The 27,302-nt window shown below is 49.3% G+C and overlaps 1 protein-coding gene across 1 annotated transcript in view; it reads right to left on the bottom strand.

Annotated features, from left to right (window-relative positions):
* The window catches only part of LOC133756617 (uncharacterized), a 167,765-nt gene that overhangs the window by 122,574 nt on the left and 17,889 nt on the right, over positions 1-27,302 (bottom strand). The window contains exons 8-14 of the mRNA XM_062187238.1: positions 26,406-26,558; positions 23,297-23,398; positions 20,025-20,189; positions 6,831-7,031; positions 5,976-6,121; positions 474-498; positions 43-75 (exon numbers count right to left, since the gene is read on the bottom strand). Of these exons, the coding sequence (XP_062043222.1) occupies positions 43-75; positions 474-498; positions 5,976-6,121; positions 6,831-7,031; positions 20,025-20,189; positions 23,297-23,398; positions 26,406-26,558 (825 nt within the window). The remainder of the gene's footprint in view (positions 1-42; positions 76-473; positions 499-5,975; positions 6,122-6,830; positions 7,032-20,024; positions 20,190-23,296; positions 23,399-26,405; positions 26,559-27,302) is intronic.

Raw genomic sequence — 27,302 nt, 5'->3', positions numbered from 1 at the left:
AAGCTGGGATCAGAAGCAGAGCCAGGAATTGGTCCCAGGCACTTTGATATGGAATGCAGGTGTCTCAAGCAGGTGCTCAACAGCTGTGCAAAACACCTGCCCTAATATAATCTATTTTAGGTTGATGACCTTCATATGTATTTATGTAAAGGGCAAAGTACAGAGAGGCAGAGAGAGAGAGAGAGAGAGAGAGAGAGAGAGAGAATCATCCCAAAATGGCCACAAGCCTTCTTGCGGGTCTCCATGTGGGTGCAGGGGCTCAAGGTCCTGGGTCGTCCTCCACTGCTTTCACGGGCACATTAGCAAGGAGTTGGATTGGATGTGGAGCAGCTGGGACTTGAACTGGTGGCCCTATGGGATGCCGGCACTGCAGGCAGGGGCTTGACCCCATGCACCACAGCGCCGGCCCCAGTCATCTATTTAAATGGTTGTTTTCCCAGTCTCCCCTCCCATGCCGATTGCTCAGGCGCCACCCACGTTCCTTCTCCTTCTGCCGTCCTTTGCTCTTCTCCTCCCTCGGACCCGTCTCTGAAACGTGCAGGAGATGCACTTTGAAGACCAGGCAGCCAGAGTGCCCGCTCCCTGTGATGTTTCCTTGTTCACTTTTCATTCTAGCTTTCCCTATGGCTGTGGGGAAGACCCTCCTCCTGCAGGTGTGGGGTTTACAGAGCCAGCTCTTGAACGTAGTGCTCAGAGGAGTAGCAGGAGGGAGAGGGCAGTAATGATCTGTTTGGGTGAAAAACATGATTTTGGAATGATTCATATGTTTTTTTTTTTTGTTTTTTTGTTTTTTTGACAGGCAGAGTGGACAGTGAGAGAGAGAGACAGAGAGAAAGATCTTCCTTTTGCCGTTGGTTCACCCTCCAATGGCCGCCGCGGTAGCGCGCTGCGGCCGGCGCACCGCGCTGTTCCGATGGCAGGAGCCAGGTGCTTCTCCTGGTCTCCCATGGGGTGCAGAGCCCAAGCACTTGGGCCATCCTCCACTGCACTCCCTGGCCACAGCAGAGAGCCGGCCTGGAAGAGGGGCAACCGGGACAGGATCGGTGCCCCGACCGGGACTAGAACCCGGTGTGCCGGCGCCGCAAGGCGGAGGATTAGCCTGTTGAGCCACGGCGCCGGCCGTGATTCATATGTTTTTAAGACTGAACTTGATCCAATGCCAAAATACCTATTTTCTGAATAAAGTAACACAGGGAAGTTTATCACCCATCATTCGTTCTTTTCTCCCTAGTCTCCTCTGCCTTCACTTGCTAATGCAAATTTTAGTCCTTTTGCCAATATAGATAATATTTCTCTGTTGAGTTAACCTTTTTCTCAATCAGTCTCTTTTGTCAAATAAACACTTATTAAATCCACTATGCGAATGACACATTTCCAGCTCTCCACTTCCTTTTGTCACCTGCCTCTCTAGTAAGCATCACAAACTTCCCAGGTCCTGAACTGAGATCCTGATCTTCCCAAAAATCTACTCCAATCATATTTCAGTTAAAATGCATCCCAGAGGCACGGGCGTTGTGCTGCAATGTGTTCGAGACCCAGCTGTTCCACTTCTGATCAAGCGCCCTGTCTCTTGGAAAGCAACTGAAGTGCTTGGGTCCCTGCCACCCACATGGGAGACCCAGATGGGGTTCCTGGCTCCTGGCATTGGCCTAACTCAGCCCTGGCTGTTGCAGGCATTTGCAGAGTGAACCAGCAGTTGGAAGCATTTCTATATCTCTGTCTCTGTCACTCTGCATTTCAAATAAATAAATCTTTAAAAACATAGATCCAGAGAGCAGGCTTTTAGCTTAGCATTTAAGATGCCTGTGTCCCGTATCAGAGAGCTGGAGTTGGATTCCCAGCTTCTGTTTCCCACTCAGTTCCCCTCCAGTGCAGACCCCGTGAAGCAGCACTAAGGACTCAAATAATTGGGCTCCTGCCACCCATGTGGAAGACCTGGTTTGGGTTGCTAGCTCCCAGCTCCAACCCTGACTACTGCAGGCATTTGAGGAGTGAACCAGCAGATGGGAGCTGTCTCTTCTCTCTCTCGGTCTCCATCTGTCTGTTTCTCTGTTGCTCCCTTGCTCTACCACTAAAACACACATAAAATACATCCAGAACCTGACCATTTCTCACCATGCTCTCCTCTCAGACACATGGGCTCTGGTTTGATGAATGCAATAGCCTCCTAGCTAGTCTCCCCGCTTTGGCCCGAGACCATCTTCAGGTCTGTTCCTAAGCCAGCAGCACAAGTGTTAAAATGTCCATCAAATCACATAACTTGTACACTCAGAGCCCTGCAAGGGCTTCCCTTCTCACTCGTAGTCCTCACAGTGGCCCACAAGGCCTGACAGAGCCTCCTCCCATCTCTCAAGGCTCCGTGTTCACCACATTCTCCTGGGTGTACCCTGGTCACACTGAGCCCCTTGCCCTTTCTGCAACATTGCTGGGCGTGGTCCTGCCTCAGGGCCTTTGCACTGGCTCTCTCCTGTGTGGCACTCTTTTTTCAAGTGTCAAGGTAGGACTCTACTCGGTAAGGCCTTCCCTGACCACCCGCTATCCAACAATTTTAATCTCCCATCACCAAGCCCCGGCTTTCTCCAGTGCCCTTTCCTATTTAGTGTCTCCTCACAGCACCTATGCTGCCTTCCCAAGTCCACAAAGGTTAGGTCATTCTGTGATAAACCGCCCCAAAATTCAGTGACCTAACACTTAAATGGATTTGTCACTCATGTCACTTGTGTATAACTCGCCACAGGACCCGCTGCTCTCTAAGCAGCTGTCTGCAAGCAGTGGCCCCATGACCCTGCCATGTCCCTCTGAGACATCCATCTCGACAGGTGCCTCCCACCAGCCACAGCAGGAGAAGGGAGGTAGAAGGTCAAGGACCAGCTCCAAAGTGCTTTGGACCAGAAGTGACACATGCCATCTCTGCTCGCAGCCCATTGGCCCAAGCTAGTCACAAGGTCCCAGCCTAATGCAAGTGGTGAAGAAGCCTTGGGAAGCATTAGTGCCAAACCACCTGGCATTCTATATAGGCTACTTGTTTTATAATGTCTGCCTCTCTCTAGGAATCAGTCCCACGACAGCAAGAAAGTTGTGTCGGGTTTGTTGACCACGGTGTCGCCAGTTCCTAGAACAGTACCTGGTACATGGAGGGAACAGGTGTTTGGCCTAGAGGTTAAGAAACCCACATCCCATGTCTGAGTGCCTGGATTCAGAACACAGCTGCAGCTCCCGACTCTAGCTTTCTGCCAATGCAGACCCTGAGAGACGGGGTGACGCCCAAGTAGTTGGGTTCTTGCCACTTCCATGAGAGGCCTGGGTTGTACCCCAGGTCCTGGCTCTGAGCCCAGCCCAGCCCTGGCCATTGTGCGCGTTTGATCCTGTTGTCACAGACTGGTGAGGGGGCTCTCTCTATCTCTCATTCTCTCTTGGCATCTCAAATAAATTGTTTCTAAAGTTCATGGAAAATGGAAACAAAAGGTAGGTTTCTTTGGGTGCCAAAACTTTTTAATCTCATGCAAAGTGTTTTTATAATATGCATTGTTCATGAACTTTTTGAAGACCCCCTGATAGGCATGGATTTCAAAAGAGAGGTGATCTTTGAATGGCTTCTGGAACCAGAGTAGAGATTTACCAAGGAGAGAGAAGGTTTGTGTAGGTTGAAATGTGGCTTCTGTATAAAACCTACAGCAGGGGTGAAGGTTTGACTTAGCAGTGAAGACCCCAGATGGGAAGGCAGCATCCCACATTGCAGTCCCTGGGTTCTGACTCTGGTCCTGACTCCAGCGTCTGCTAACGAGGACCCTGGGAGGCAGTGGCAATGGACAAAGTGATTGGGTTCCTGCCACTAACGTGGGCAACCGGATTGAGTTCCCAGTGCCAGCCATTGTGGGTATTTTGGGAGTGAATTAGTGGATGGGAGTCTCTTTGTGTGTCTTTCTCGGTCTCTCAAGTAAATAAATGAAAATTAAATATATATATATACCCCAGATTTTGAAGACTTTTGACAAAAACATATACCACATCATTGGCTTCTTAATACTGATTACATATGGAAAGGGTGCTATCTTGCATAAATTTGGTTACATTATTAACATTAATTTCATTTGTTCCCTTATACTTTTAAAAATGTATCTACTAAATCCTTAAATTATGTATGTGGCACACATTGTATTTCTACAGGGCACTGTTGCTCCAGGCATGACCAGCCACACCAGGTTAAAATTGGATTGATCTAGTGGCTAAATATTTTTCATATTGGCAATCTAGCATCTTTCAAGAAGATAAAATTCATATTAAGCTCTTATTGAGGAATAAACTTTCTAGAGATAGTAACAAAAATATTGCAAAAGTGTCAACAATAGTCTTAAAATGAAGGCACTTGCAAGCTGTTCTCAAAGAAAGGAGCATGGGGCTGGCGCTGTGGTGCAGCAGGTTAATGTCCTGGCCTGAAACGCTGGCATCCCATATGGGCGCTGGTTCTGGTCCCCGCTGCTCCACTTCCGATCCAGCTCTCTGCTATGGCCTGGGAAAGCAGTAGAGGGTGGCCCAAGTCCCTGGGCCCCTGCACCCACATGGGAGACCTGGAAGAAGCTCCTGGCTCCTGGCTTCAGATCAGCGCAACTCTGGCCATTGCAGCTAATTTGGGGAGTGAACCAGTGGATGGAAGACCTCTCTCTCTCTCTCTGTCTCTCTGCCTCTCCTTCTCTCTGTGTGTAACTCTGACTTTCAAATAAATAAATAAATCTCTTAAAAAAAGAAGAAAGGAACTTAACACATTTGTCTCATTGGTCTTTTGTTAGGCAGTGTTTAACTTCTATACACTGTATAAAAAATATGTTCAAGAGACATCAAAAGCGTCAAAGGACAAACTGGTTGTTGGCAGAATAAATGACTTCTTATTGTTGATCTCTCTCAATTTTTTCTGCCTTTGTTTTTCTCATTGGGGCTTGGAAGACAGAAAAAGGTCCCTGTGGCAATGCCAGGTCTCACGAGGGCCTGTCTGTCGGGGCGGCTGCTGCTCAGGCTGGGACAACAGAAAGGGCCCCTCACACTCCCTTCCCTATGAAGTCAACGGACCAGCAGCTGAAATGTTTTCCTGCCTACTGCGGCCCCCGGAGCGGCTTCTGGGGTGCTTTCTCCCTGTGTCCCACTATCAGATGGACACAGCATTTATTGTGGCTAAAAAAGCCATTTCCCCTTTTGCTACTGTGTTAAGTTTATATTTACTTTCGAGAGGCACAGAGATCGGTGGGGCGGCATGGTGCAGACAGAATTCATTAGTTCCCATGCACTTGTTCACTTCCCAAATGCCTACAACAGTCAGTGCTGGGCTGAAGCTGGAGCTAGATACCAAGAACTCAATCCAGGTCTCCCGTGTGGATGGCAGGACCTCATGACATCAGCCAGGGCCCTCATTTGGAGGGAGCTGGAATCAGGAGCTGGAGGAAGGTACAAACCCAGGTACTTCCACTGCAATGCAGTCCTGTTAACTGGCCACTTCACTGCTAGGCCAAGTGTCCACCCCTCTATAATTTTGTAGAAAGCCTTTTTGCCAAGAACACCCCACCAGAGCCGGCACTGTGATACAGCAGATTAAGCTGCTGTCTACAGCACCAGCATCCCATGTGGGCATCAGTTCAAGCTCCAGCTGTTCCACTTCTGATCCAGCTTCCTGCTAGTGCACCTGGGAAAGCAGTGGAAGATGGCCCAAGTGTTTGGGCCTCTGCTCCCATTTGGGAGACCAGAAAGAAGCTCCTGGCTTCAGCTCTCTCTCTCTCTCTCTCTCTCTCTCTCTCTCTCTGTAACTCTGCCTTTCAAATAAACAAAATAAATCTTAAAAATAAGAAAAATGACACCCACTACCACTACCACCTGTTACTCCATCATATTATCGGATTCCAGGTGTTAGGAAAAAAATGGCTTGGGAGGTGGGACTCATCAAGGAAGAAAAACTGACAGAATACCTCACCTTGTGCTCGGCAGAGGACCGGCGGCCTTCTTTGGCCACGTTTGCCCAGCAACTGTCTTCCATGGTGGGGACCATGTCCCCTGAAACCACAGTGAGGCCTGAAGAGTTGATGGTCAAGGTTCGCTCCATGGATCTGAAATAGTTCAGAATTCCCAAGCAGATGCGCTGAAACAGAGGCGGAACAGAATCAGGATGCTGCCCTACGCCTCGTCCCAGCCTACGGAGCAACGCTGGATGGGGGCCACAAGGGTGGCAGGTCACCCCTGCTGTGGAGAGAGGAGCGCACCACTCCAGAAAGGGGCTGAGTTCATAGGAAACCTCAGAACAAAGAGCAAAAGTATAGAAACGCATTGCACTGGAATAGCAGGCAAGCACCTGCTCTCGGAATGTGGTTTGTCCCCCAGGCAGTTGCATCTTGGAAGCTTGGTCCCCAGTGTGTTACGGTGAGAGGCAGTGGACCCTTCACATGGTGGGGCCTGGGGGAGGTGGGGGTGCTGCCCGTGGAAGGGATTAATGCAGTCCTCATGGACCCTGGTTAGTTCCCTCGAGAGTGAGTTGCTACCAAAGAGTGAAACTGCTCCCTGAACCTGCGTCTGGCTTCCTGTATCGCCACGTCATCTCTTCCTGTAGCACACACTCCCACTGCGGGTGATATGCTGATGCCATTGACCGTGAGGCCCTCAGCAGAGCCAAGCCAATGCCCTACCATGCCCTTGACACTCTCAGGCTGTGAGCTTATAAATAAACCTCCTTTCTTTACAAATTACCCAGCCTCAGGCATTCTGTTCTAGCAACAGAAAACAGACAACCAGACATTCCAGGTGCTTGAAACCAGTGTGTGTGTGTGGGGGGGGGGGGGGGGGGGGGCACCCACCTGCAGCTCCCTGATCCGCAGGTGGCGTAGATATAGAAAGGACAAGTAGGCCCCTCTCATCAGGACAGGATCCCGTGCACTGGGCTCAGCCCCCTCATCATCCAGGCCCAGCAGTTGTAGGGTCATTGCGTAGTTGTACCTTGAGCAGGCAGGAGAAAGATAACACAGACCTTGCATCTCAAAGCGGTTCAAAAAGCTCACCTACACAAATGCAAGAACATTTCACAACAGCTGCACTGGAGGAAAAATCATCACTCTAGAAATACAAGACATTTCTCTTAGCAATTACTCTTGTTAAAGACCCGGTCTTAGAGTGAAACATTAATTTAGTTGTCTGACCTGTTTTAACAGCCTTGCTTTCATTCTGCCTTCAAATGTATTTGAGTTAACATGTAAGCTACATATTAATCAGTCACTCAACTTTCCCCTGGTATTCGAATCCATTTCCCCAAGTCACCAATACAATGATTTAATTTACCCTGTCTCTTCTCTCTGCTGGACAGGCCTATCAGCCCGTTGGCTGGGACTCCTTTGAGCTAGTTCATTTTCATTTTGTTCCACGGGAAGCTCATCATCCTTTGTGTTCCCATTCTATCAAAACATTAGCATTAGTTTAATGACATAAGCACTTGCAGTATTATTAACAAATCATAGTTGAGTCATTGCAAAATTAAACCTCATGAGCCAGAGCAAATTTAGACGAATAAGTAGAAGAGCATCTTGACGCATTTCACGCTGACATAGGAAAATCTGGATGCTGGGGCAGGAGTCTGACCCAGTGGGCGAGATGTTGGCTGGGTTGGACTGCCCATATCCGCTATCAGAGCACCTGGGTTCAATTCCTGGCTGTGCTTCCAATTCCAGAGTCCTGCTAATGTACACTCGGGGAGGTGGTGGTGATGGCCCGAGTAGTTGGGTTTCTTGGGCTTCTGCCACCCACGTGGGAGACCTACGTTGAGTTCTGCCTTCTAGCCAGTGCCTGGTCCAAATGCCACTGTAGGAATTTGGGGAGCGAATCAGCAGATGGGAGCTCTGTGTGTCTGCTTGCCTGTCCCTCTATCTCTCTGCTGCTCAAATAAATAAATAAATGAAAACCCAGATTTATACTATAAATGAGGGGTCACTGTTTTCTCATCAAGACTTTGTTTGATGGAAGTATTCACAGTTCTTCAGTAGCAGCCACCCCCTTTTATGGGATTCACTTTACAAAAGGTGGATACACACATTTTTTTTTCAAGAACATGTATGTTTGGAACCCCGAACCTCTCTAGTCTGGACTTGTTCTACGTAGACAGAGATCAATGCATTAGAACCCTCTGCTCCTTAGTGGTACAATTTAGTTGAAAGTCTTGAGCCTATTTCCATGCTTGCAACTTGGCGTGATGGAGGACAACGATGATAAGCTGCTGTGACAACGTGCGGAGGCTGCATCTGCTGGACCCCAGGAGAGATGGAGCTGAGCCCCCATCCCCACCCCCCAGGACACCCTGGAACGCAGCTGCCACACAGGCTCTGGACTAGATTCCCATCTTCTGCAACCCTGGGTGATTTTATCTTTCCAAGGCCAACAGCCCAGCCGAATTTTAAAAATACAGTCTCAGGGTCGGTGCTCTGGCGTAGTGGGTAAAGCTGCTGCCTGCAGTGCCGGCTTCCTATATGGGTGCCGGTTCAAGTCCTGGCTGCTCCATGTCCCATCCAGCTTTCTGCTATGGCATAGGAAATCAGTAGAAGATGGCCCAACTTCTTGGGCCCCTGCACCCAAGTGGGAGACCTGGAAGAAACTCTTGGCTCCTGGCTTCAGATCAGCACAGCTCTGGCTGGTGTGGCCAGTTAGGGAGTGAACCAGCAAATGGAAGACCTCTCTCTCTCTCTCTCTCTCTCTCTCTCTCTCTCTCTCCCTCTCTCTGTCTTTCCTTCTCTCTCTGGGTAACTCTGACTTTCAGATAAGTAAATAAATCTTAAAAAAAAAAAAAATACAGTTCCCCAGACACTACAGTAGATCATGAGGTTCCACTGCAGGAAGCGGGGCAGGGCGATTTTGACAGGGATGTTAGAAAGAACAGGTAAGGGCCGGCGCCGCGGCTCAATAGGCTAATCCTCCGCCTTGCGGCGCCGGCACACTGGGTTCTAGTCCCGCTCGGGGCACCGATCCTGTCCCGGTTGCCCCTCTTCCAGGCCAGCTCTCTGCTATGGCCAGGGAGTGCAGTGGAGGATGGCCCAGGTCCTTGGGTCCTGTATCCGCATGGGAGACCAGGAGAGGCACCTGGCTCCTGCCTTCGGATCAGCATGGTGTGCTGGCCGCAGCGCGCCAGCCGCGGTGGCCACTGGAGGGTGAACCAACGGCAAAGGAAGACCTTTCTCTCTGTCTCTCTCTCTCACTGTCCACTCTGCCTGTCAAAAAAAAAAAAAAAAAAAAAGAAGAAAGAACAGGTAAGAGGGCAAGTAGTCCAGCCATGGGGCATGAACTGTTGGCCGTTCTGCCTGCGGATAAAGTCATCTCCCGCCTGCTCCAGGTCAGTGTGCGCATCAGAGCATTTCTGGGCAAACTTCCCAGAGCACTAGGGCTGGAAAGGACAGCTCTCCCGCCCCTTACAACAGAAACATAAGATCATCATCCCAAAGTGAAGAAAATTCCTACTATTTAAAAACAGTCCCAGGACAGCACGAGCTCCCTCTGCATGTTGACAATGCTGTTGAACTTGGGGAGGAGCTCTATGGAGCCCCCTGCCTTCTGGCCTGGAAAGAACTCAGGTTGCAATTCCCCATCATCAGACAGTCTGATGTGGTCCCAGGGGCAAAGCTCTAACCCGCATCCTTTCTCGGATGGGATGGTGACGTTTTCAGCTGCTCCTCAGATGACCAGAATTACATGGGAAGGGACAGAAGGTGACATGAGGTTACGAGGAAGGACGTCTGAAGGAGTGACTGAGTGAACCACATAAGTACTGGCTGACGGGCAGATTTTCAGGAAGGAAGGAAGGGGCATAGCCGGCCGGGAGGAGGAAAGGGAGTGAGCCCAGCCTCCTCGGGGAAATGAGAACCAAACACAGCCCGAAAAGGAAAACTGCACAGGAAGTACCCAAAGCCCACGGGCGTATTCTCCTAAGGGAGCTGCAGACAGGCAGGTGAGCGGCCGTCTGTCTGTGTTTGTTCCTTCTTGCCAGGTCGCCAAATCTTTTGACCTTTCTCTGTCTCTGCCTGGGTCTTCATCAGCATGGCTAAACTCATATATGTTGATAGGTCAGAGAGTCCCACGGATTGCAAATCTCTCCACGCCCCAGGAAGTTGTCAGGGACAGTGGATCAGGAGATAGGGTGGGAGGAATAATTAGAGGAAAAGTAAACCTAGTGTGCATTTCCCAGCCCCAAAACTTGCAGGAAACAAGGGTGAGAAGGGTACAGAGGGAATGTTAACAACAGTGTGTGTTATCTGGGGTGGTACCAACAACAGGTGAGTTTTATTTTCTGTAATTCACAACATTTTCTATGACAAATATGTGTCACTATTGTCATTAACAAGGGTTCATTTTTAATTGTAAATGTGGGGTGAGCATTTGGCCTAGTGGTTAACTTGCTGGCCGGGACGCCTACATCCCAGATCAGAGGATCTAGGTTTGACTCACTCTGCTGCCGACTCCAGCTTCCCACTAATGTGCACCCTGGAAGGCAGCAGGTGACAGCTCAGGTACTTGGGTCCCTGCTGCTGCCACGGGGGACCTGGAATGAGTTCCCAGCTCCCAGTTTTGGACTGACTCAGCTTGTGGGCATTTGGAGAATGAACCAGCAGATAGATGGGAATGCTCACTCTGTGTCTCTGTGCTGTGAAATAAATAAAATTAATGCTTAAAAAAATAAATGTACTGAGTTGGATGAGGAAACCCAGAAAAAAGGGTTTCTGCTTGCCTGTACTTTGTGGATACTGGAGTTCCCATGGACACCACCCATGGACACATGGTGAGAATGCATGTGTGCTCACTGGTTGTTTATTCCTGCAAACAGAGGGCAGGAGGAACATAGACAGGGAAGCACCGTGGCTGGCTCTGTCGGCCCTCCTTGGTAGGGACAGAGACGAGGTCGAGGAAATGGCTCTACCATGGGCCCGTGACTGTGCAGCCTGCAGAGAGCAGCTTCTGCCATTCACTCCATAAAGTTAAACAGTAGAGACCAACTCAAACCAGAACTTTGAAAACACAGCATTTGATAGCAACATGGAATGTCCGTGCACAGCTATTTTAATAAAGAGCTGATTCCTTTGGGGCAAAGTAAACTGCTCCAACAGAGCGCAGATTGTGGGTTTCCATCCAAGCCTAGATTGGTCATTCTTTCTTCTGATCAGGACAAGAGTTAAACAATTTCTTTTTCCAAAGGAATATCCAAACAGATGTGGTACATCTTGACCAGGGTCCCCTCTTGCTAGCTGTACGTGAACAATTGTAAGATCATTTGGCGTTTGTTCTTTCTTCCCCAAATCCACATCTTTCGTACATCTGGAATGAAAGTCGTGTTTACAAAGGAGAGGGGCCATCTTTCTGTGCTAGTGGTAAGGAGGAGGCCAATTCCAACTGTGATGGAAACATTGCAAGCATCATCAATGATCAGACAAATGGATTCAATGTTAAAATAGCTTTTTTGGGGAAACAGGCACTCTTGTGCAGTGGCTGGTGGGGGGGATGATATAAATCATCTTGGCAGCATCTGTGAAAAACTTTTGAATGTGTATATTCTGTTACCCAGAAACTCTACCCCAAATACTCTGTGCATCCACTCTCAAAAACATAGGCACAAGAAAGTTCAGTTGGCATCACTGTTGACTCCAACAATCCGCTAGGGTTGCTGCACAATCTGTAGTCGACAAGGAAATATTGCAAAACGTTTGTTTAAAAAAAAAAAAGAGCAACAGAGACAGATCTTCAAGACACGTTGTTGTGTGGAAAAGCGAGTTGCCCAAAGACATGCACATGGTGTGACATATTGTTTCTATGGCAAACTAAAACAGGAAGTTACCCTGTATATGGGTATGGGGACATGCATATGTAAATGCAGAGAAGAGGCCTGGAGCAGCGACAGTGTTTCCCTCTGAGCAGATGGAAGGGATTGTATTCAAGGGCAAGGAAAATCAAAGGGGGAGTTCGCTTTGCACTTGTGTTCAAAAGTCTTACAAGGAGGACACATTGATTTACTACTTCTGTGCTTTCAAATGAATTTTTAAAAGTTCCACCAAGAGAAAAATGGTGGGTTGGCGTTGTGGCCTAGTGGGTTAAGTCACCACTTGCAGGGCCGGCATCATAAGTGGGTGCTGGTTGGAGTTCTGGCTGCTCCACTTCTGATCCAGCTCCCTGCTAATGGGTCTGGGAAAGTAGTGGAGGATGGCCCAAGTCCTTGAGCCCCTGAACCCACATGAGAGACCTGGTAGAAGCTCCTGGCTCCTGGCTTCAGCATGGCCCAGCCCTAGCTGTTGTGGCCATTTGGGGAGTGAACCAGCAGATGGAAGATCTGTCTGTCTCTCCCTCTCTCTGTAACTTTGTCTTTAAAACATTGTTTTAAAAAAGATAAAAATAGTAATTTTACAGTGGAGATAACTGAGAAACACCACGAATTTACCCAAGGGAGCAAAGCTGTCATTATCAGTGGTGTCATGTTGATGGCCCCTGAAAGGATGCAGCAAGAAGGGCATCTTGTCTCTGTGGCATTCCTCTTTCTCCAACTCAAAACCCCAGTGTAGCCACAGGAAAAACATGAGACAAGCTCATACCAGGGGACAGTCTGCAGGCTTGCTGGCCATTACCCCTAAAGACTGTCAAGATCATGACAACCCAGGAAAGAGTGAGAAACTGTCACACAGCAAGCAGCTGGTATGGGGGTAGGGTGGAGATTAATGCAGTGTGGGTCCCTGGGTAGGATCCTGGGACAGAAACAGAACATTAGGGGCCCGCGCTGTGGCATAGCAGGTAAAACTGCTGCCTGCAATGTTGACATCCCAAATGGACACCAGTTCAAGTCCTAGCTTCTCCACTTCTGATCCAGCTCTCTGCTATGGCCTGGGAAAGCAGTAAAGGATGGCCCAAGTACTTGGGCCTCTGCACACACGTGGGAGATCTGGAAGAAGCTCCTGGCTCCTGGCTTCGGATCGGTGCAGCTCCAGCCATTGTGGCCAATTGGGGAGTGAACCAGCAGATGGAAGACCTCTCTCTCTCTCTCTGTCTGTCTCTCTGCCTCTCCTTCTCTCTCTCTGCCTCGCTCTTCTCTGACTTTCAAATAAATAAACAAATCTTAAAAAAAAAAACAAAAAACAAAACAACAACAACAACAAAAAAAAACCAGAACATTAGTGGAATAAGTGGGGCACTCCAGGTGCAGTTGCGTCACAGGAGCGGCCCAGCCTGGGTTCCTGCACCCTGACGAACGTAGCACAGTCAACTGTTTGATGTTAACAGGAGAAAGTCAGTGTGGGCTGTAGATGGGGAACTCTCCACTCCCTTTACAACTTTTCCATAATCTCAACCTTTTCTAAAATTCAAGAAGAATTTCAAAGTCCTCCCCCACCCCACCCCCAAAAGAAAGGTTCACGGTGAGCAGCATTCCTGAGAAGTGCTTAGAAGAGGTTCTGATTTTCTCTCTCGGAGCCAGGGAAATGGACAGTCCCCAGCGGCTTGCTCTCCCCTGTGGAACGCTCTCTGCCACCGGGTACCGGTTGTCACTGAATCAGAACGCTGAGAGACACACAGATGCTGAAATTCACACTTGACTGCCGCGGGCTTGCAAAGCTGCTACCAAAGACTCAGCCCCACATTCCTGCCACTTGGCCCAGCTGCCACATTTCTTACCTCATCCGAAATCTCACCCAACTGGAAGCCAGCCTCCAGAGTGGCTTCCTGTTACCTCCGGGACTGGGATAGAGCGCCAAGTGACAGAAACACTTGAGAAGGTCACAAATTAACGCCCGCAGGAAAATGTGACAGAAAGTGGAAAAGACTGGCTGTTGCCTTCAACATTCTTTCCATAAACCCGGTGCTGTTTTCTGCTGCTCCAGGCTGGTTGCATTGCTGGCTCCTTCTCATTCACTAAGTTTCAGCTCAGATGCCCCTCTGTCCCCCACCAAGAGACCTAGGCTGACCTTTCTCTATCAAAGCGTGCCCCTCTGGAGCTATACATAGTGGGCTAAGCCTCTGCCTGTGGTGCCAGCATCCCATATGGGCACCAATTCGAGTCCCAGCTGCTCCACTTCCAATCCAGCTCTCTGCTGTGGCCTGGGAAAGCAGTGGAGGATGGTCCAAGTCCTTGGGACCCTGCACCCACCTGGGAGACTGGAAGAAGCTCCTGGCTTCTGGCTTCAGATCAACCCAACTCCAGCCATTAAGGCCATGTGGGGGAGTGATCCAGCAGATGGAAGACTCTCTCTCTCTCTCTCTCTCTCTCTCTCTCATTCTGCTTCTCAAATAAATAAATAAATCTCAAAAAAAAATAGTGTGCCCTTCTCCACCCACTGTCCTCTGCCCCAGGCACCCACATGTTAGGGACACAGATTTGCTTCTTTGCACACTTGTTAGTGCATATTGGACCCAGGCTCAAGGTCTGGTCCATTTCTCTCCCTGAGCCCAGCACAATCCCTGGCACAAAGGCAGCGTCTATGTTATAATCGCTGGATGAATGAGAAACTGAAAAGCTTCCATGAGCGCTAGTATGTTGGGTGATCTGTGCATCTGTTTTCTGTCTCATCTCTGGAATCTGACAGTCTGCAGATACGCTAAGTCTCTTCATGGAGTCTCTACCACATGTCAACCTGAATCCACCGTGCTCATAGCTTACTCCCTTCTGTCAATGCTAAGAACAACACCGACAAGTCAGCAAACTTCCAGAAGAAGCAGTCTCTTTCCTCTCTCTTTCTCTCCTTCCTCCCTTTTCCAGCTTAACTTTTTTTTTTTAAGATTTATTTATTTATTTGAAAGGCAGAGTTACACAGAGAGAGAGGGAGAGGCAGAGAGAGGTCTTCCATCTGCTGGTTCACTCCCCAATTGGCCACTATGGCCAGAGCTGTGCTGATCTGAAGCCAGGAGCCAAGAGCTTCTTCCAGGTCTCTGACACAAGTACAGGGGCCCAAGGACTTGGGCCATCCTCTACTGCTTTCCCAGGCCATAGCAGAGAGCTGGATCAGAAGTGGAGCATCCGGGACCCAAACTGGTGCCCAAATGGAATGCTGGCACTGCAGGTGGTGGCCTTACTCGCTACACCACAGTGCCGGCCCCTCAGCTTAGCTTTTGAAAAAGTGCACCCACACCAGGGTCTGGGGAAAGCCCAGCCTGCATCCCAGCAGCCCCGACTTCCCATCTGCACCACAAGCGAAAGGAAGCAGCACAGAGATACCAGCAAGCAGGGCTGGCTCCCCTGCAGCTCTGCACAGCTGGGCAAGGGGCAGCAGGAGCCATCCCTGCTTCCACTCCTACCACAGTGTCTCACGCTGTCACCCACACTGGGTGCTTTCTGCCACTCAGCACCTACCGGAGCCCTCACTTCCTGCTCGCACCATTTGTCTTCTGCTTTTTTTTTTTTTTTTTTTTGACAGGCAGAGTGGACAGTGAGAGAGAGAGACAGAGAGAAAGGTCTTCCTTTTGCCGTTGGTTCACCCTCCAATGGCTGCCGCAACCAGCGCGCTGCGGCTGGCGCACCGCGCTGATCCGATGGCAGGAGCCAGGTGCTTCTCCTGGTCTCCCATGGGGTGCAGGACCCAAGCACTTGGGCCATCCTCCACTGCACTCCCTGGCCACAGCAGAGAGCTGGCCTGGAAGAGGGGCAACCAGGACAGAATCGGTGCCCCGTCCGGGACTAGAACCCAGTGTGCCGGCGCCGCAAGGCGGAGGATTAGCCTGTTGAGCCGTGGCACCGGCCTATGTCTTCTGCTTTTTACTGCCACAGTGGCCCTACCGAGGTCACCTCCTCTGCTCGCCAGGTGCCCAGGGGCAGTGCTACACTCAGTCATACCCTGACCTCGTGGCTGCCACAGTTTCAACCATGAAGCCCCTCATCTCGGGCTCCATTCTCCGTTGCCTCCTTCCCCACCCCACCCCCGCCTCACATTTCCTGGCCTGTGAAATGCATATACTGTCATTTACTTTACCTGTCTCCTTTCTGGTGGACCTTTTGTTTGGTGCCATTGCTTTTTATTATTATTATGAGTAATGCTGCAATGAACGTTCTTTCATACCTAACAGAAACAGAACTGTCATACGCAAAATGCAAACCTTAAGTATTATACTCGTGTGGTCTTGTCCTTGTGCAAGTATTTCTGCAGGCCTCATTTCCTGGCACAATGTCCCACCTCATTTCTTTACAATAACTTCTGAAAAAAAAATCCCTTGCTAGCCAAGGAATGACTTCCACTTCCAAACCGGCTGAATGCACTCAGCTTCTAACAGCGTCCATGCACGTGCCCATCTGGGCTGGGCGAACTTGAGCACTGAAAGGCTTGCTCAGCCTGTGTGCCTGGAAAATGTCAATGCCATGGTCCCTCACAGACCTTCTGTCCTCTTCGCTTTCAAAACCTGCTTCTGGTCTCTTGTCTCACAGTAACGAAACAGAAGACTCCTCCTGGGGAAAGTAGAGCTGTCACTAGGGGAAAAATCTGTGACTTCATGATCATGTTTGCCACCAGCCCAAACCACCTCTATTCCGTGACGGAATCACCCGGGGGCAGGTGGTGGTGGTATTGGGGGGGGGGGGTGTGAAACACCGGAAGATCCACTTTTCCTTCAAGCTTGGTGACAAGCCTTTGACCAAGTCTGTAGCCACTGGTTGATATGGACTTTGGGGGACAGGCTGCTGCCTCGGGTGGGTGTCAGGGACACAGTCAGAGCCTGAGGACCCACCCTGGGGGCAAGGAAAGCACACACCGCAGCATGCCCTGGCCCGACTTCAAAGCATATTTCTCCTCCGTCTGGGGCTGCAGCTGCCTCCCGCATGTCCATCCCTAAGCCGACCACGTCCTCGGCCACTCGGACATGTCCCTGGCGGCGCCCTGGCCCCTGTGCCACATAGCGCATGGAAATACCACCAACCACCTCCTCCTCCCTCTCTCTTCCTCTTGGTCCCTAACCCCCTAACCCCCACCTCACTGACTCCCAGGGGTTTGACTCACCCTATTCTCTCAGCCAAGAAGGAAAAGAGAGTTGGTTGATGGACCTGATACTTCTACCAGAACTACCCAGATAAAGGACATCAGGGCCAGACTGCCCAGGGCAACAAAAAGCAGAGTCAGAGTTTGGGGGTGCCACAGCTGGCTGTGCTTCTCCTACCCATTTCCTCCTCCACTCCCCACTAGTCCCTGATGTTGGTCCCAGAAGCAGGAGAGTGAGATGTTTTTGAAATGTGCCAATGTTAGCACAAGGTCTTCTTGAAGGGTCACATACATCCCAGTGGAATGGCAATGGCACAGGAAAAATGTGGCTATGTCTGATCCCTCCAGGATGCTGGCTGAGGACAGCATGCCACTGGCAGGCACATGCCAGCCAGGACCCTAGGGGGCTGGAGAGATCTGTGCTATGCCACACCCCAGCTGTATGACCGACTCACTGCCCCTCCTCAGACTCTCTAGGTCCAGTCCAGACAGGTTGAAAATGTACACAAGGTGTGCGTGTGCATGGGTGTGTTTGCTTCCCTGGACCCCTCCAGACCTCAGTCTCCCGACACCAGCCTGGGAGGAAGGACCAGGCGGTGCTTCTCTGTCCAGCGTTCCACTCAACATCCTCACCCTGTGGACTCTGTACAACTTGCACTCACTCCACAGTTCTCTTTAGAGGCAGAAGTAACAGAATGTATGCAAAATGGGCTCATTGCAAATTCACATCGTCAGCCTTATGTGGGTAGTCTTGGCTATGCAGTCATCCGCATATTCTCCTCCCATTGACTTCCATCTCCTCACACGCCGTCCTCGCCTTCTCCTCACCCACGCAGTCAGCCTTGACCTTCTTCCTCCCTGAGACAGCCAGGGCTGGTCCTAAGCACCTGTGTCTTACCTTCTTGCACCTGAGAACTCTGTGTATCGCATCCACCTCAAGGGAGCTCAAGTCCGTCTCCCTTTCTGGAAACTTCTCCTCCACCTGATGTCTTCATCCCCTCCTTTCCCCTAGGCCACCTGCGCTCAGATTTCCCCTTTCATCTCTTCTCCATTGCCTTTTCCCCTGAGACCATAAATACATTCAGTCTTCCCGTATTTAATAAAAAATAAAACAAATCATTTCTCTTAGAGCCACAGGGAATAGCAGATTACAGATTGCCATATACTCTGATGTATATGGTACCACTGTAAAGATAAATATCCACTCGTTTTGAGTACAAGCCCTCACTCCTGCCACACGCCCTACCTGACCCAAGCAGCAGTCACCTAACTGGCTCCCCTGCCTACCGTCTCTCCCGCTTCCAACCCAGGGAGTGCCCCACTGCTATATGACCCTCCCTTGAAAATAGGCATTTGGTATAGTAGTTAAGGCACAGCTTTGGTCAGAGTGGGATGGCACTTAGTGGGCTAAGCTACCATTTTGTGATGCTGGCATTCCACATGGGCACCTGTTCATGCCCCGACTGCTCTGCTTCCTTTCGAGCTCCCTGCTAATGCACTTGTGAAAGCAGTGGAGGATGGCGCAGGTGTTTGGCCCCTGCCACCACATGGAAGACCCAGATGATGCTCCTGACTCCTGGCTTCGGCCTGGCCCAGTGCTGGCCCATGGGGACCTCTAGGGAGTGAAGTGGCTAGAAGATCTCTTTCCCTGTCTCTCCCTCTCTCTCTCTCTGTAACTCTGACCTTCAAAATAAATAAGTAAATCTTTTTTAAAATATTATATTGAAAGTTTATTCTTTTTTTAAAATTTGAAAGTCAGAATTACAGTGAGAGAGAGAAAAACAGAAAGAGAAACAGAGAGAGGGAGGAGTGAGATCTTCCATCCACTGGTTCACTCCCCAAATGGCTGCAATGGCCAGGGCTGCCCCGATCCGAAGCCAGGAGCCAGGAGCTTCCTCCAGGTCTCCCAGGTGGGTGCAGGGGCCCAAGGACTTGGACCATCTTCTATTGCTTTCCCACACCATGGCCTGGGGTGTGAACCAGCAGATGGAAGACCTCTCTCTCTACCTCTCCTTATCTCTCTGTATGTAACTCTGACTTTCCTTTTTTTTTTTTTAATTTTTGACAGGCAGAGTGGACAGTGAGAGAGAGACAGAAAGGTCTTCCTTTTGCCGTTGGTTCACCCTCCAATGGCCACCGCGGCCAGCGCGCTGCGACCGGCGCACCGTGCTGATCCGATGGCAGGAGCCAGGTGCTTATCGTGGTCTCCCATGGGGTGCAGGGCCCAAGCACTTGGGCCATCCTCCACTGCCTTCCCGGGCCACAGCAGAGAGCTGGCCTGGAAGAGGGGCAACCGGGACAGAATCCGGCGCCCCGACCGGGACTAGACCCGGTGTGCCGGTGCTGCAAGGCGGAGGATTAGCCTAGTGAGCCGTGAAGCCGGCCTGTAACTCTGACTTTCAAATAAATGAATAAATCTTAAAAAAAAAAAAAAGGAAAGTAGGTTTAATTTTTTTCAAAAAAGGTCTCTGTGTAAGTATACCACTTCCCTTAGGAGATAAAGCACACATTTCTTTGGAATTCATGGGCATTCACAGCCTGCCTCCCCCTCCCCCACAAAAAGCCTGATTTCCCTTCACTACCTTTCTGTGTTCATCTCCCCCCACCCCAAAACCCAGCTTGAGCGCGCCTGCGCAAAACTTCCTCTGCAGCTACTGTTCATCCTGTCTCTCCCGAAATGTGCTCCCTGCTCTTGTCCCCTCTTGCCCGCCCTCCCTCAGCCCTGTGATTCCAGTTTCTTCTCCCTCAAAAGGCTTTCCCCCTAGAACCAGTCCAGGGGGCCACCTCCCCCCTACGGACTCGCGATGCTAGTACCTGCCAACCCCTGGGCGCTGGCACTAGGATGTGCAGCCCGGCCTTGGTGCTTGTTAGGTTAAGTCCATGTCTTGCTAAGAACAACATCTTTCATTTCTTAACATCCCTCTTCTCAATTAGCACTTAAGGCTCTTACAATGCGAAGAAACCTGGCTGGATGGTAGAGTTTCAGTGGGGAGGAGCCCAGGAAAACCGCTCAAAGGAAATCGCCAAGGACTAGGCACGGGTAGCGAGTTGAACAGAACAACACACGGCTTGTTTCTTCCCCTGTACCTGGTAGAGCTGGACGTTGCTGTAAATATTCTCCCAGATCTGGTCATAGCTGCGCTGAGGCACACCCTGGGCAGTCACGAAAGACGGGTGATGACGTGGCGCCAGCGTGGCTGTCTTTGCAGCGTGATCGCGAAGCGCTTGCATTACTCGCTCGGGGTCGGAAATCTCAGGCAGAACAGAGAGGAGGAGGGATGGTTAAGCAATGCAGCATTCCTTCTTTTCTGATCACATATACGTGAGCAGAGATAAAGCCTTAGTGAGGCTGCATGCAGTTAAAAAATAAGATTAAACTCAAAAAATCTATAAAATTAAACTCAAGTATTCTGACTCCCAAAATATCTTTGTTTATGCAACATAACATACATTGAAATACGCAGAGCAACTCATTTAAAACTCCATGATAACCCTGTCCGGACAATAGCAGGTGCTCTCCTCAAAGCCTGGTGGCATCAGTGGAGAGAGGGGCACTCATTACATTGGGTGCAGGCTGTGTCTGCTGTGGGCAAGCTGCCAGGGGAGCAGGGAGGAGGCTGCAGGGTAGCTCAGGCAGATCCCAGGCATCCTAAGGACACAGGCTGGGGCTGACATCCCTCCATGGGTCCTGGCTGATCCACTCACAGCACAGCGGATCAACCTCCCAAGAATACTAAGGGTATTTCTCCTCAAATTGCTGTGATAGTGCCTGGCAGATGGCCCCAGACTTCAAGTTCTACTTCAGTGATGCACATATCCTTCAGTCATTTCAATGTTACCAAGAACCTCAAAGCTCCTGTATTCTAATCCCTGTCAACATCCCAGAAGCACTTTTGGCAGAAATAGAAAAATTCATCCTAAAATTAATATGGAATCTCAAGGGATCCCAAATAGCCACAACAATTTTGAAAAAGAACAAAATTAGAACACTCACACTTCCTGATTTCAAAAAATATTACTAAGTTGGAGTAATTAAAAAAAAAAGTGGTGCTGGCATAAAGACAGATGATGTTAACCACTGGAATAGAATAGCAAGCCCAGAAATCAAGCCTCAGATGTCCGGTCAGGGTGCCAAGCCCAGTCAAGAAGGAGATGATAGGATCTTTGATGTATGGTATCAAGAAAACTCTATATTAACATGCAAAGTAATGAAGTCTTTCCTTTATCTTACACTACTTAAAAAATTGAACCAAAAAGGATTCAAGACAAATAGAAAATCTAAAACTATAAATTTGTTAGAAGAAAACATAGAGAGAAGCTTTATGATATTGCACTTGGCAATGATTTCATAGATATGGTACCTAACACCCAGGCAACAAAAGCAAGAAGAGACAATTAGACTATATCAAAATTTACAAAAAAAACTTTTGTTCACCAAAGGAAATAATCAATACTTGGAAAAGGTAACTGATGGCATAGTGGGAAATCTTTGTAAATTATACATATGATAGGTGTTTAATAGTCAAAATATATGAAGAACTCCAACAACTCAACAACAAAATAACTCACAAAGAATCCGATTTTAAAAATGGGCAAGGGGGCCAGAATTGTAGCACAGTGGGTTAAACCACTGCTTGCAGGACCAGCATCTTATATGGGCACCATGTCCTGGCTGCTCCACTTCCGATCCAGCTCCCTGGTAATGGCCTAGGAAAGCAGGGAAGATGGCACAACTCCTTGGGCCCCTGCACTCGCAAGGGAGACTTGGATGAAGTTCCTGGCTCCTGATTCAGCCTGCCTCAGCCCTGGCTGATGCGGCCACTTGGGGAGTGAACCAGCACATGGAAGATCCCTCCCTGTGTGTCTCTCCCTCTCTCTCTGTAATTCTGCCTTCCAAATAAAGAAATAGCTTTTTCTTTTTCAAATGGGCAAAGGATTTGAATAGGCATTTCTTCAAAGATGATATAAAATGGTAACCAAATAAAAAATATGAAACAAAAATGTGAAAATATGCTCAAGATGATTAATTACAAGAGAATGTGAATCAATTCACAGTGGCATATCAATCATCTCATACCCACCAAGAGTCTACTATTAAGAACACGGAGTGGAGGGTTGTTAGGCTCACTAGTTAAGCTGCTCACTGGGAACCCTCAATCCATATCAGAATGCCTGGGTCTGAGTCCCAGCTACCCTGCTTCTGCTCCAGCTTCCGGCTAATGTGAATCCTGGGAGGCAGCAGGTGTCAGCTCAAATAGTTGGGTTCCAGACACCCACATGGGAAACTTAGATTGAGTTCCAGGCTTCACCTGGAGTGAACCAGGGGTGGGGAGCTCTCTGTCTCTCTCTCACTCTGTCTCTCTTCCCTGTTCCCTCCATCCTCCCCTCTAAAAAAGCTAACTAAATAAATAGTAAAAATAATAATAATAATTGTTGGTGAGGATGTAGCAAAATTGAAAGCCTTGTGCACTCTTAGCGGGATTGCACAATGGTCCAAGTACTATGGAAAACAGCGCAGTTTCCCTTTAAAAATTAAAAATAAAATTACCATATGATGCAGCAATTCTACTTCTGGGCATACACTCAAAAGAATTGAAAGCAGAATCCTGAAGAGTTATTTGCATACTCATGTTCACAGCAACATCATTCACAAGAGCCTCGAAGTGACAGCAACTCAACCTTCCATCAATAGATGAGAAGATCAACAAAATATAATGGATACCAGCAAGGGAATGTGTCAGCTTTAAAAAGCAGGAAATTCGGACCTGTTTAGGATATCACCCTAAGTAAAGCCAGATAGTCACTGAGGGATTCACACTGTATGATTCCATGTATATGAGGTATTTAAAGTAGCCAGGTTCCTAGGTACAGGAAGTAGAATGGTGCTTGGTAGAGGCGGAGGGGAGTGGCTTACTGGCATGGAGGTTCACATTTGTGAGGCAAAAAGGCTCTGGAGATGCATTTGCATGACATGAATGTATTCAGTGCCACTGGACCCCGATCACAATGGGAAATTCATGTTGTGTGTTCCTTCCACAATAAAAACACCATCGTTTTGTGCAGTGTTTTTGTTTCAGACAAGGAAACTAAGACTCCAAGAGGTTTCATGACCAGCCCAATCTCACACAGAGACTTGGTGCTGAAGGTGGACTAAAACCCAGTTCTTACAACTTTCTATTCTTCCCCAAAAGCTAACAGGATTTTTAAAGTTTAAAATTAGGTGGGAACATTCCAAGGGAAGATTTCAGAATGAATCCATACCAACATCTTTTTTTTTAAAGTAGAAAGGAAAAAAATCCATTTTTTGGGAGGACGATTTTCACAAGAATCTTATCTGGAAGGGAACATCATTTTCTTACCTTCAAAAACTTGGCTTGCAGTTGCATCAATGCATCTATTCTTCTCCGTTCTTTTAGTTTGATCAGAAGTTTCTTTTGCCAGGGATCACATTTTGGCTTGATCTAGGAGGCAAACATTCACCTGAAGCTACAACCTAACACAGTGGTTTTCAATAAAGTTTCCATGCAAGCATGGAGACTCCAAAATCCTCCGCAATGAGCTCTGTCCTCAGCGCTGGGAGGTTTGCTGGAGCACATGAGGCGGATCGGGCTCACAAGTCTGCAGCTCCCTGCTAGTGTCTCATGTATGAGTGCAGTTGCTCCACCCAGGGCCACACTGCAGTGCCTGAGCAGCAGGGATCCTAAAACCCATCAGCGCTGGGCATTGACCTTGCTTTATGGTCAACAGAAGGTTATACACAGACTCCTTGTGACTCCCTATTTAATATCATCTTTCTCATTAATAAACTGTATTTCAGAAATTGGTTGGGGCCGGTGCTGTGCGTGGCGCAGTAGGTTAATCCTCCGCCTGTGGTGCCGGCATCCCATATGGGTGCTGGTTCTTGTCCAGCTCTCTGCTTATGGCCTGGGAAAGCAGTGGAAGGTGGCCCAAATGCTTGGGCCCCTGCACCCGTGTGGGAGACCCGGAAGAAACTCCTGGCTCCTGGCTTCGGATCAGTGCAGCTCCAACAATTGTGGCGAATTAGGGAGTGAACCAGCGCATGGAAGTCCTCTCTCTCTCTCTGTAACTCTACCTCTCAATAAATTAATTCATTCATTTACAAAAAGAAATTGGTTCTTGGGTGGTAAATGCCATCAAACTGCTGATAATTCTCAAATTTATATCTCAGCCTGAAGCTTCAGTTAACGGCCTCCTTGACATCTGTAACGTGACATCGAGTGTAACAGTCTCAGATGGAAAACTGCCCTGTTGCCCAGCCCCAGCCCTAGGAATGATCTTTTTTTTTTTTTTTCTTGACAGGCAGAGTGGACAGTGAGAGAGAGAGAGACAGAGAGAAAGGTCTTCCTTTGCCGTTGGTTCACCCTCCAATGGCTGCTGTGACCAGCGCACCGCGCTGATCCGATGGCAGGAGCCAGGTGCTTCTCCTGGTCTCCCATGGGGTGCAAGGCCCAAGGACCTGGGCCATCCTCCACTGCCTTCCTGGGCCATAGCAGAGAGCTGGACTGGAAGAGGGGCAAGCGGGACAGAATCCGGCGCCCCGACTGGGACTAGAACCCGATGTGCCGGCGCCACTAGGCAGAGGATTAGCCTATTGAGCCGCGGCGCCGGCAAGGAATGATCTTTGATTCTCCTCTTTTCTCTTCGTCCAGCTTTGCTATGGGCTAAAAGATTGTGTCCCTCCAAAGACTCTAACCAAACTGGGGTTCGTTGGAAACCTAACCCCAGAGGTGATGGTATTAGACGGGGGGACTTTTGGAAAATGAGTAGATCTGGAAAAGGGAGCCCTCAAGAATAGGACTTGTGTCCTCAGGAAAGAGGCCAGAGAGAGCTTATTCATCCCCTCCACCATGCGAGGACACAGCCAGACGTTCATGGTTCTGCAGCCCCCGAGAGGGCCCTTGCCAGAACCCGACCATGCTGCCACCCTGAACTTGGACTTCTCAGCTGCCAGAACACTGAGAGGTCAATTGTGTTCATTTATAAGATACCCAACTTTGTGTGTGTGTGTGTGTGTGTGTGTTTAAGTAACCTGGATGGACCTGAACAATCATACCTTTTTTTCCCTTTACAACACAATCAAACCTCATCATCTGTGGGTTCTGTGCTTGCAAATTCAGCTGTGGTGGACCTTTCATAGACACTTGCGGAGTGTGAAAAATCATGTCCCCAGCTAAGGCTGGCCAGGGCGACCCTGCAGGTAAGTGTCCTGCTTGTGATGCAGCGTTAACAGTTTTCATATGCGTGTGTTTTGGTGATTTCACTGCTGCAAATGGTCCCCATGCAGAGTGCTGTGGTGCTGCTTAGTGTTGTTGGACACAAGGCCACCATGACGTGCCTACAGAGACAACAGGTGTGTTAGATAAGCCTCCTTGAGGCAGGCATGCCTGGGGTGTTGGCCATGAGTTCAGCATTAATGAAGCAGCCATGTATATTCAGTTAGATAATTTTAAACAGAAGCATACCCAAGACAAGGTTATGTATCAATCAGTCGATTGAAATGTTGTCACCAGGGGCAGGCATTTAGTCTAGTGGTTAAGACACTGGTTGGGACAGCTGCATTCTGTATCAGAGTACCTGAGCTCAATGCCTGGGTCCAGCTCTGGACTCTGGCTTCCTGTTAACGCAGACCAAGGGAGGCAGCCGTCAAGGATCAAATGATTCTGTTCCTGCCACTCACGTGGGAGCCCTAAACTGAGTTCTCAGCTCTCTGCCTGGCCCAGCTGGTCCCAGTCAGTGTAGACATTTGGGAAATAAAACAGTAGATGGGAATGCTCTCTCTCTCTCTCTCTCTCTCTCTCTCTCTCTCTCATCTCAAATAAATGAAACTTCTTTTAAAATCAGTAAAATGTTGTGAGCAGAGACACAGGAAACCTAACCCACTATTTCCCCTAGAGGTGATGGTTCAGTATTTGCTACAGCAACATTCTCGGTGACTTTCTAGAACACAACTACCTTGACCTGCAAGAACGCGTTGTATTTAGCCCTGCTCACGACTATCTCCTTTACTCTGCTTACTCAGGCCTGGTTTGTGAATTGTGTGTCTCTAGTTCCAAGGGTCATTCCTAACACATAGTATGCACCCAACAAGTCGTTTTCAGCTAAAAAGTCAGCTGCACCTTTGGATATTACCCTTCTCTTTATTCTTGCCAAGGCAGGAAGGGAGTGTTGGATCAAATTGAGCAGAGAAGGCGGGTCAGCACAGCTAACTTCAGCATGGAGTCCCAGCAGGCAGCAAGCCGGCAGAGCCTGGCCAATAGTTCAAGGCCAACTTCTTGAGTGGCCACGCCTGACAACAAGCAGGTGTCTCTACTGGACCCAGAGGGCAGTGAGGAGAGGGCCCACCAGGGACAGACTGCCCTGGTGCTGCCAGGTAGCCTGGCCTGGTTGGAAGGCACAGTGACACAGCTGATGTCACCGCCAGGGGACTGTCACCCCAGGCCCCCTTACCTTTATAAAGGGAATCCAGTTGGCTCTCTTTTTCAGGGCTGAAGGAGGTCCTGCCAGACCCAGATTCTCTGCAGTTGCCTTCCGAGCTTCATAGTCGGGAAACGTCTGCATCTTCTGTTGCTCCATGAAGATGCTTTGAAATTTCTGGGAAACCTGCATGGGAGTAAGAAGAGAGCCCGGAAAAAAAAAAAAAAAGTGTTGGGCAGTGGGCCATTCTGAAAACAGCTGCTGATTGCCTTTGAAGTAGCCTGTGACCAAAATTAATTCCTAAAGCCTGCCTTTGAGAGAAAGAGGGAGCTCAAAAAGGCGGGTTTATCCACTCATTACCATCATCGTGGGTGTGCACTGATCCTGAATGCCTGCTCCAAACTTGGAAATCGATTAGCCTACTCATTGAGTAGCATTTGGACCCAGACTCTGAGTGTAAGAGAGAACACAATGATCCACGCTGGGGAACAGGTTCACTTTTTCTGGTCACCTGGTGAAGGAAACAACGCAAGGATGGTTACATCCTGCTCCCAGAGCCTGACTGGGTTGTTTCAAGAGACAGGAGTGCAGCTGTAGGCGCTGCTGAAACTCCTCCTGGGAGCTCCCTCTGCAGCTCCCTTACACATGTATCCAGCTGCCAGAACCCCACCTCCACCTCAGTGGGCGGGGCCAGTGAGCTGGTGGTGGCCCACACTGCGTGGTGATGTTCTCACCATGTGATGAGCCACTCAAGGCCACAGACTGTGACCCGCAGGAACTCACCACAGGGGCAGGCACCTGATGCAACCGTAAGGAGCCTGCCTGGGACACCCACAACCAGTATTGAGCACTTGGGTTCAAATCCTGGCTCAGCTTCTGAGTCCAGCTTCCTGCTAATGTGCACCCTGGGAGGTGGCAGGTGATGGCTCA

The sequence above is a fragment of the Lepus europaeus genome, chromosome 3 (genome assembly GCF_033115175.1).
Source record: "Lepus europaeus isolate LE1 chromosome 3, mLepTim1.pri, whole genome shotgun sequence".
In the NCBI taxonomy this organism is placed as follows: Eukaryota; Metazoa; Chordata; class Mammalia; order Lagomorpha; family Leporidae; genus Lepus; species Lepus europaeus.
Note: the sequence above shows the minus strand (reverse complement) of the source record. Positions and strands in the feature narration are given on the sequence as shown.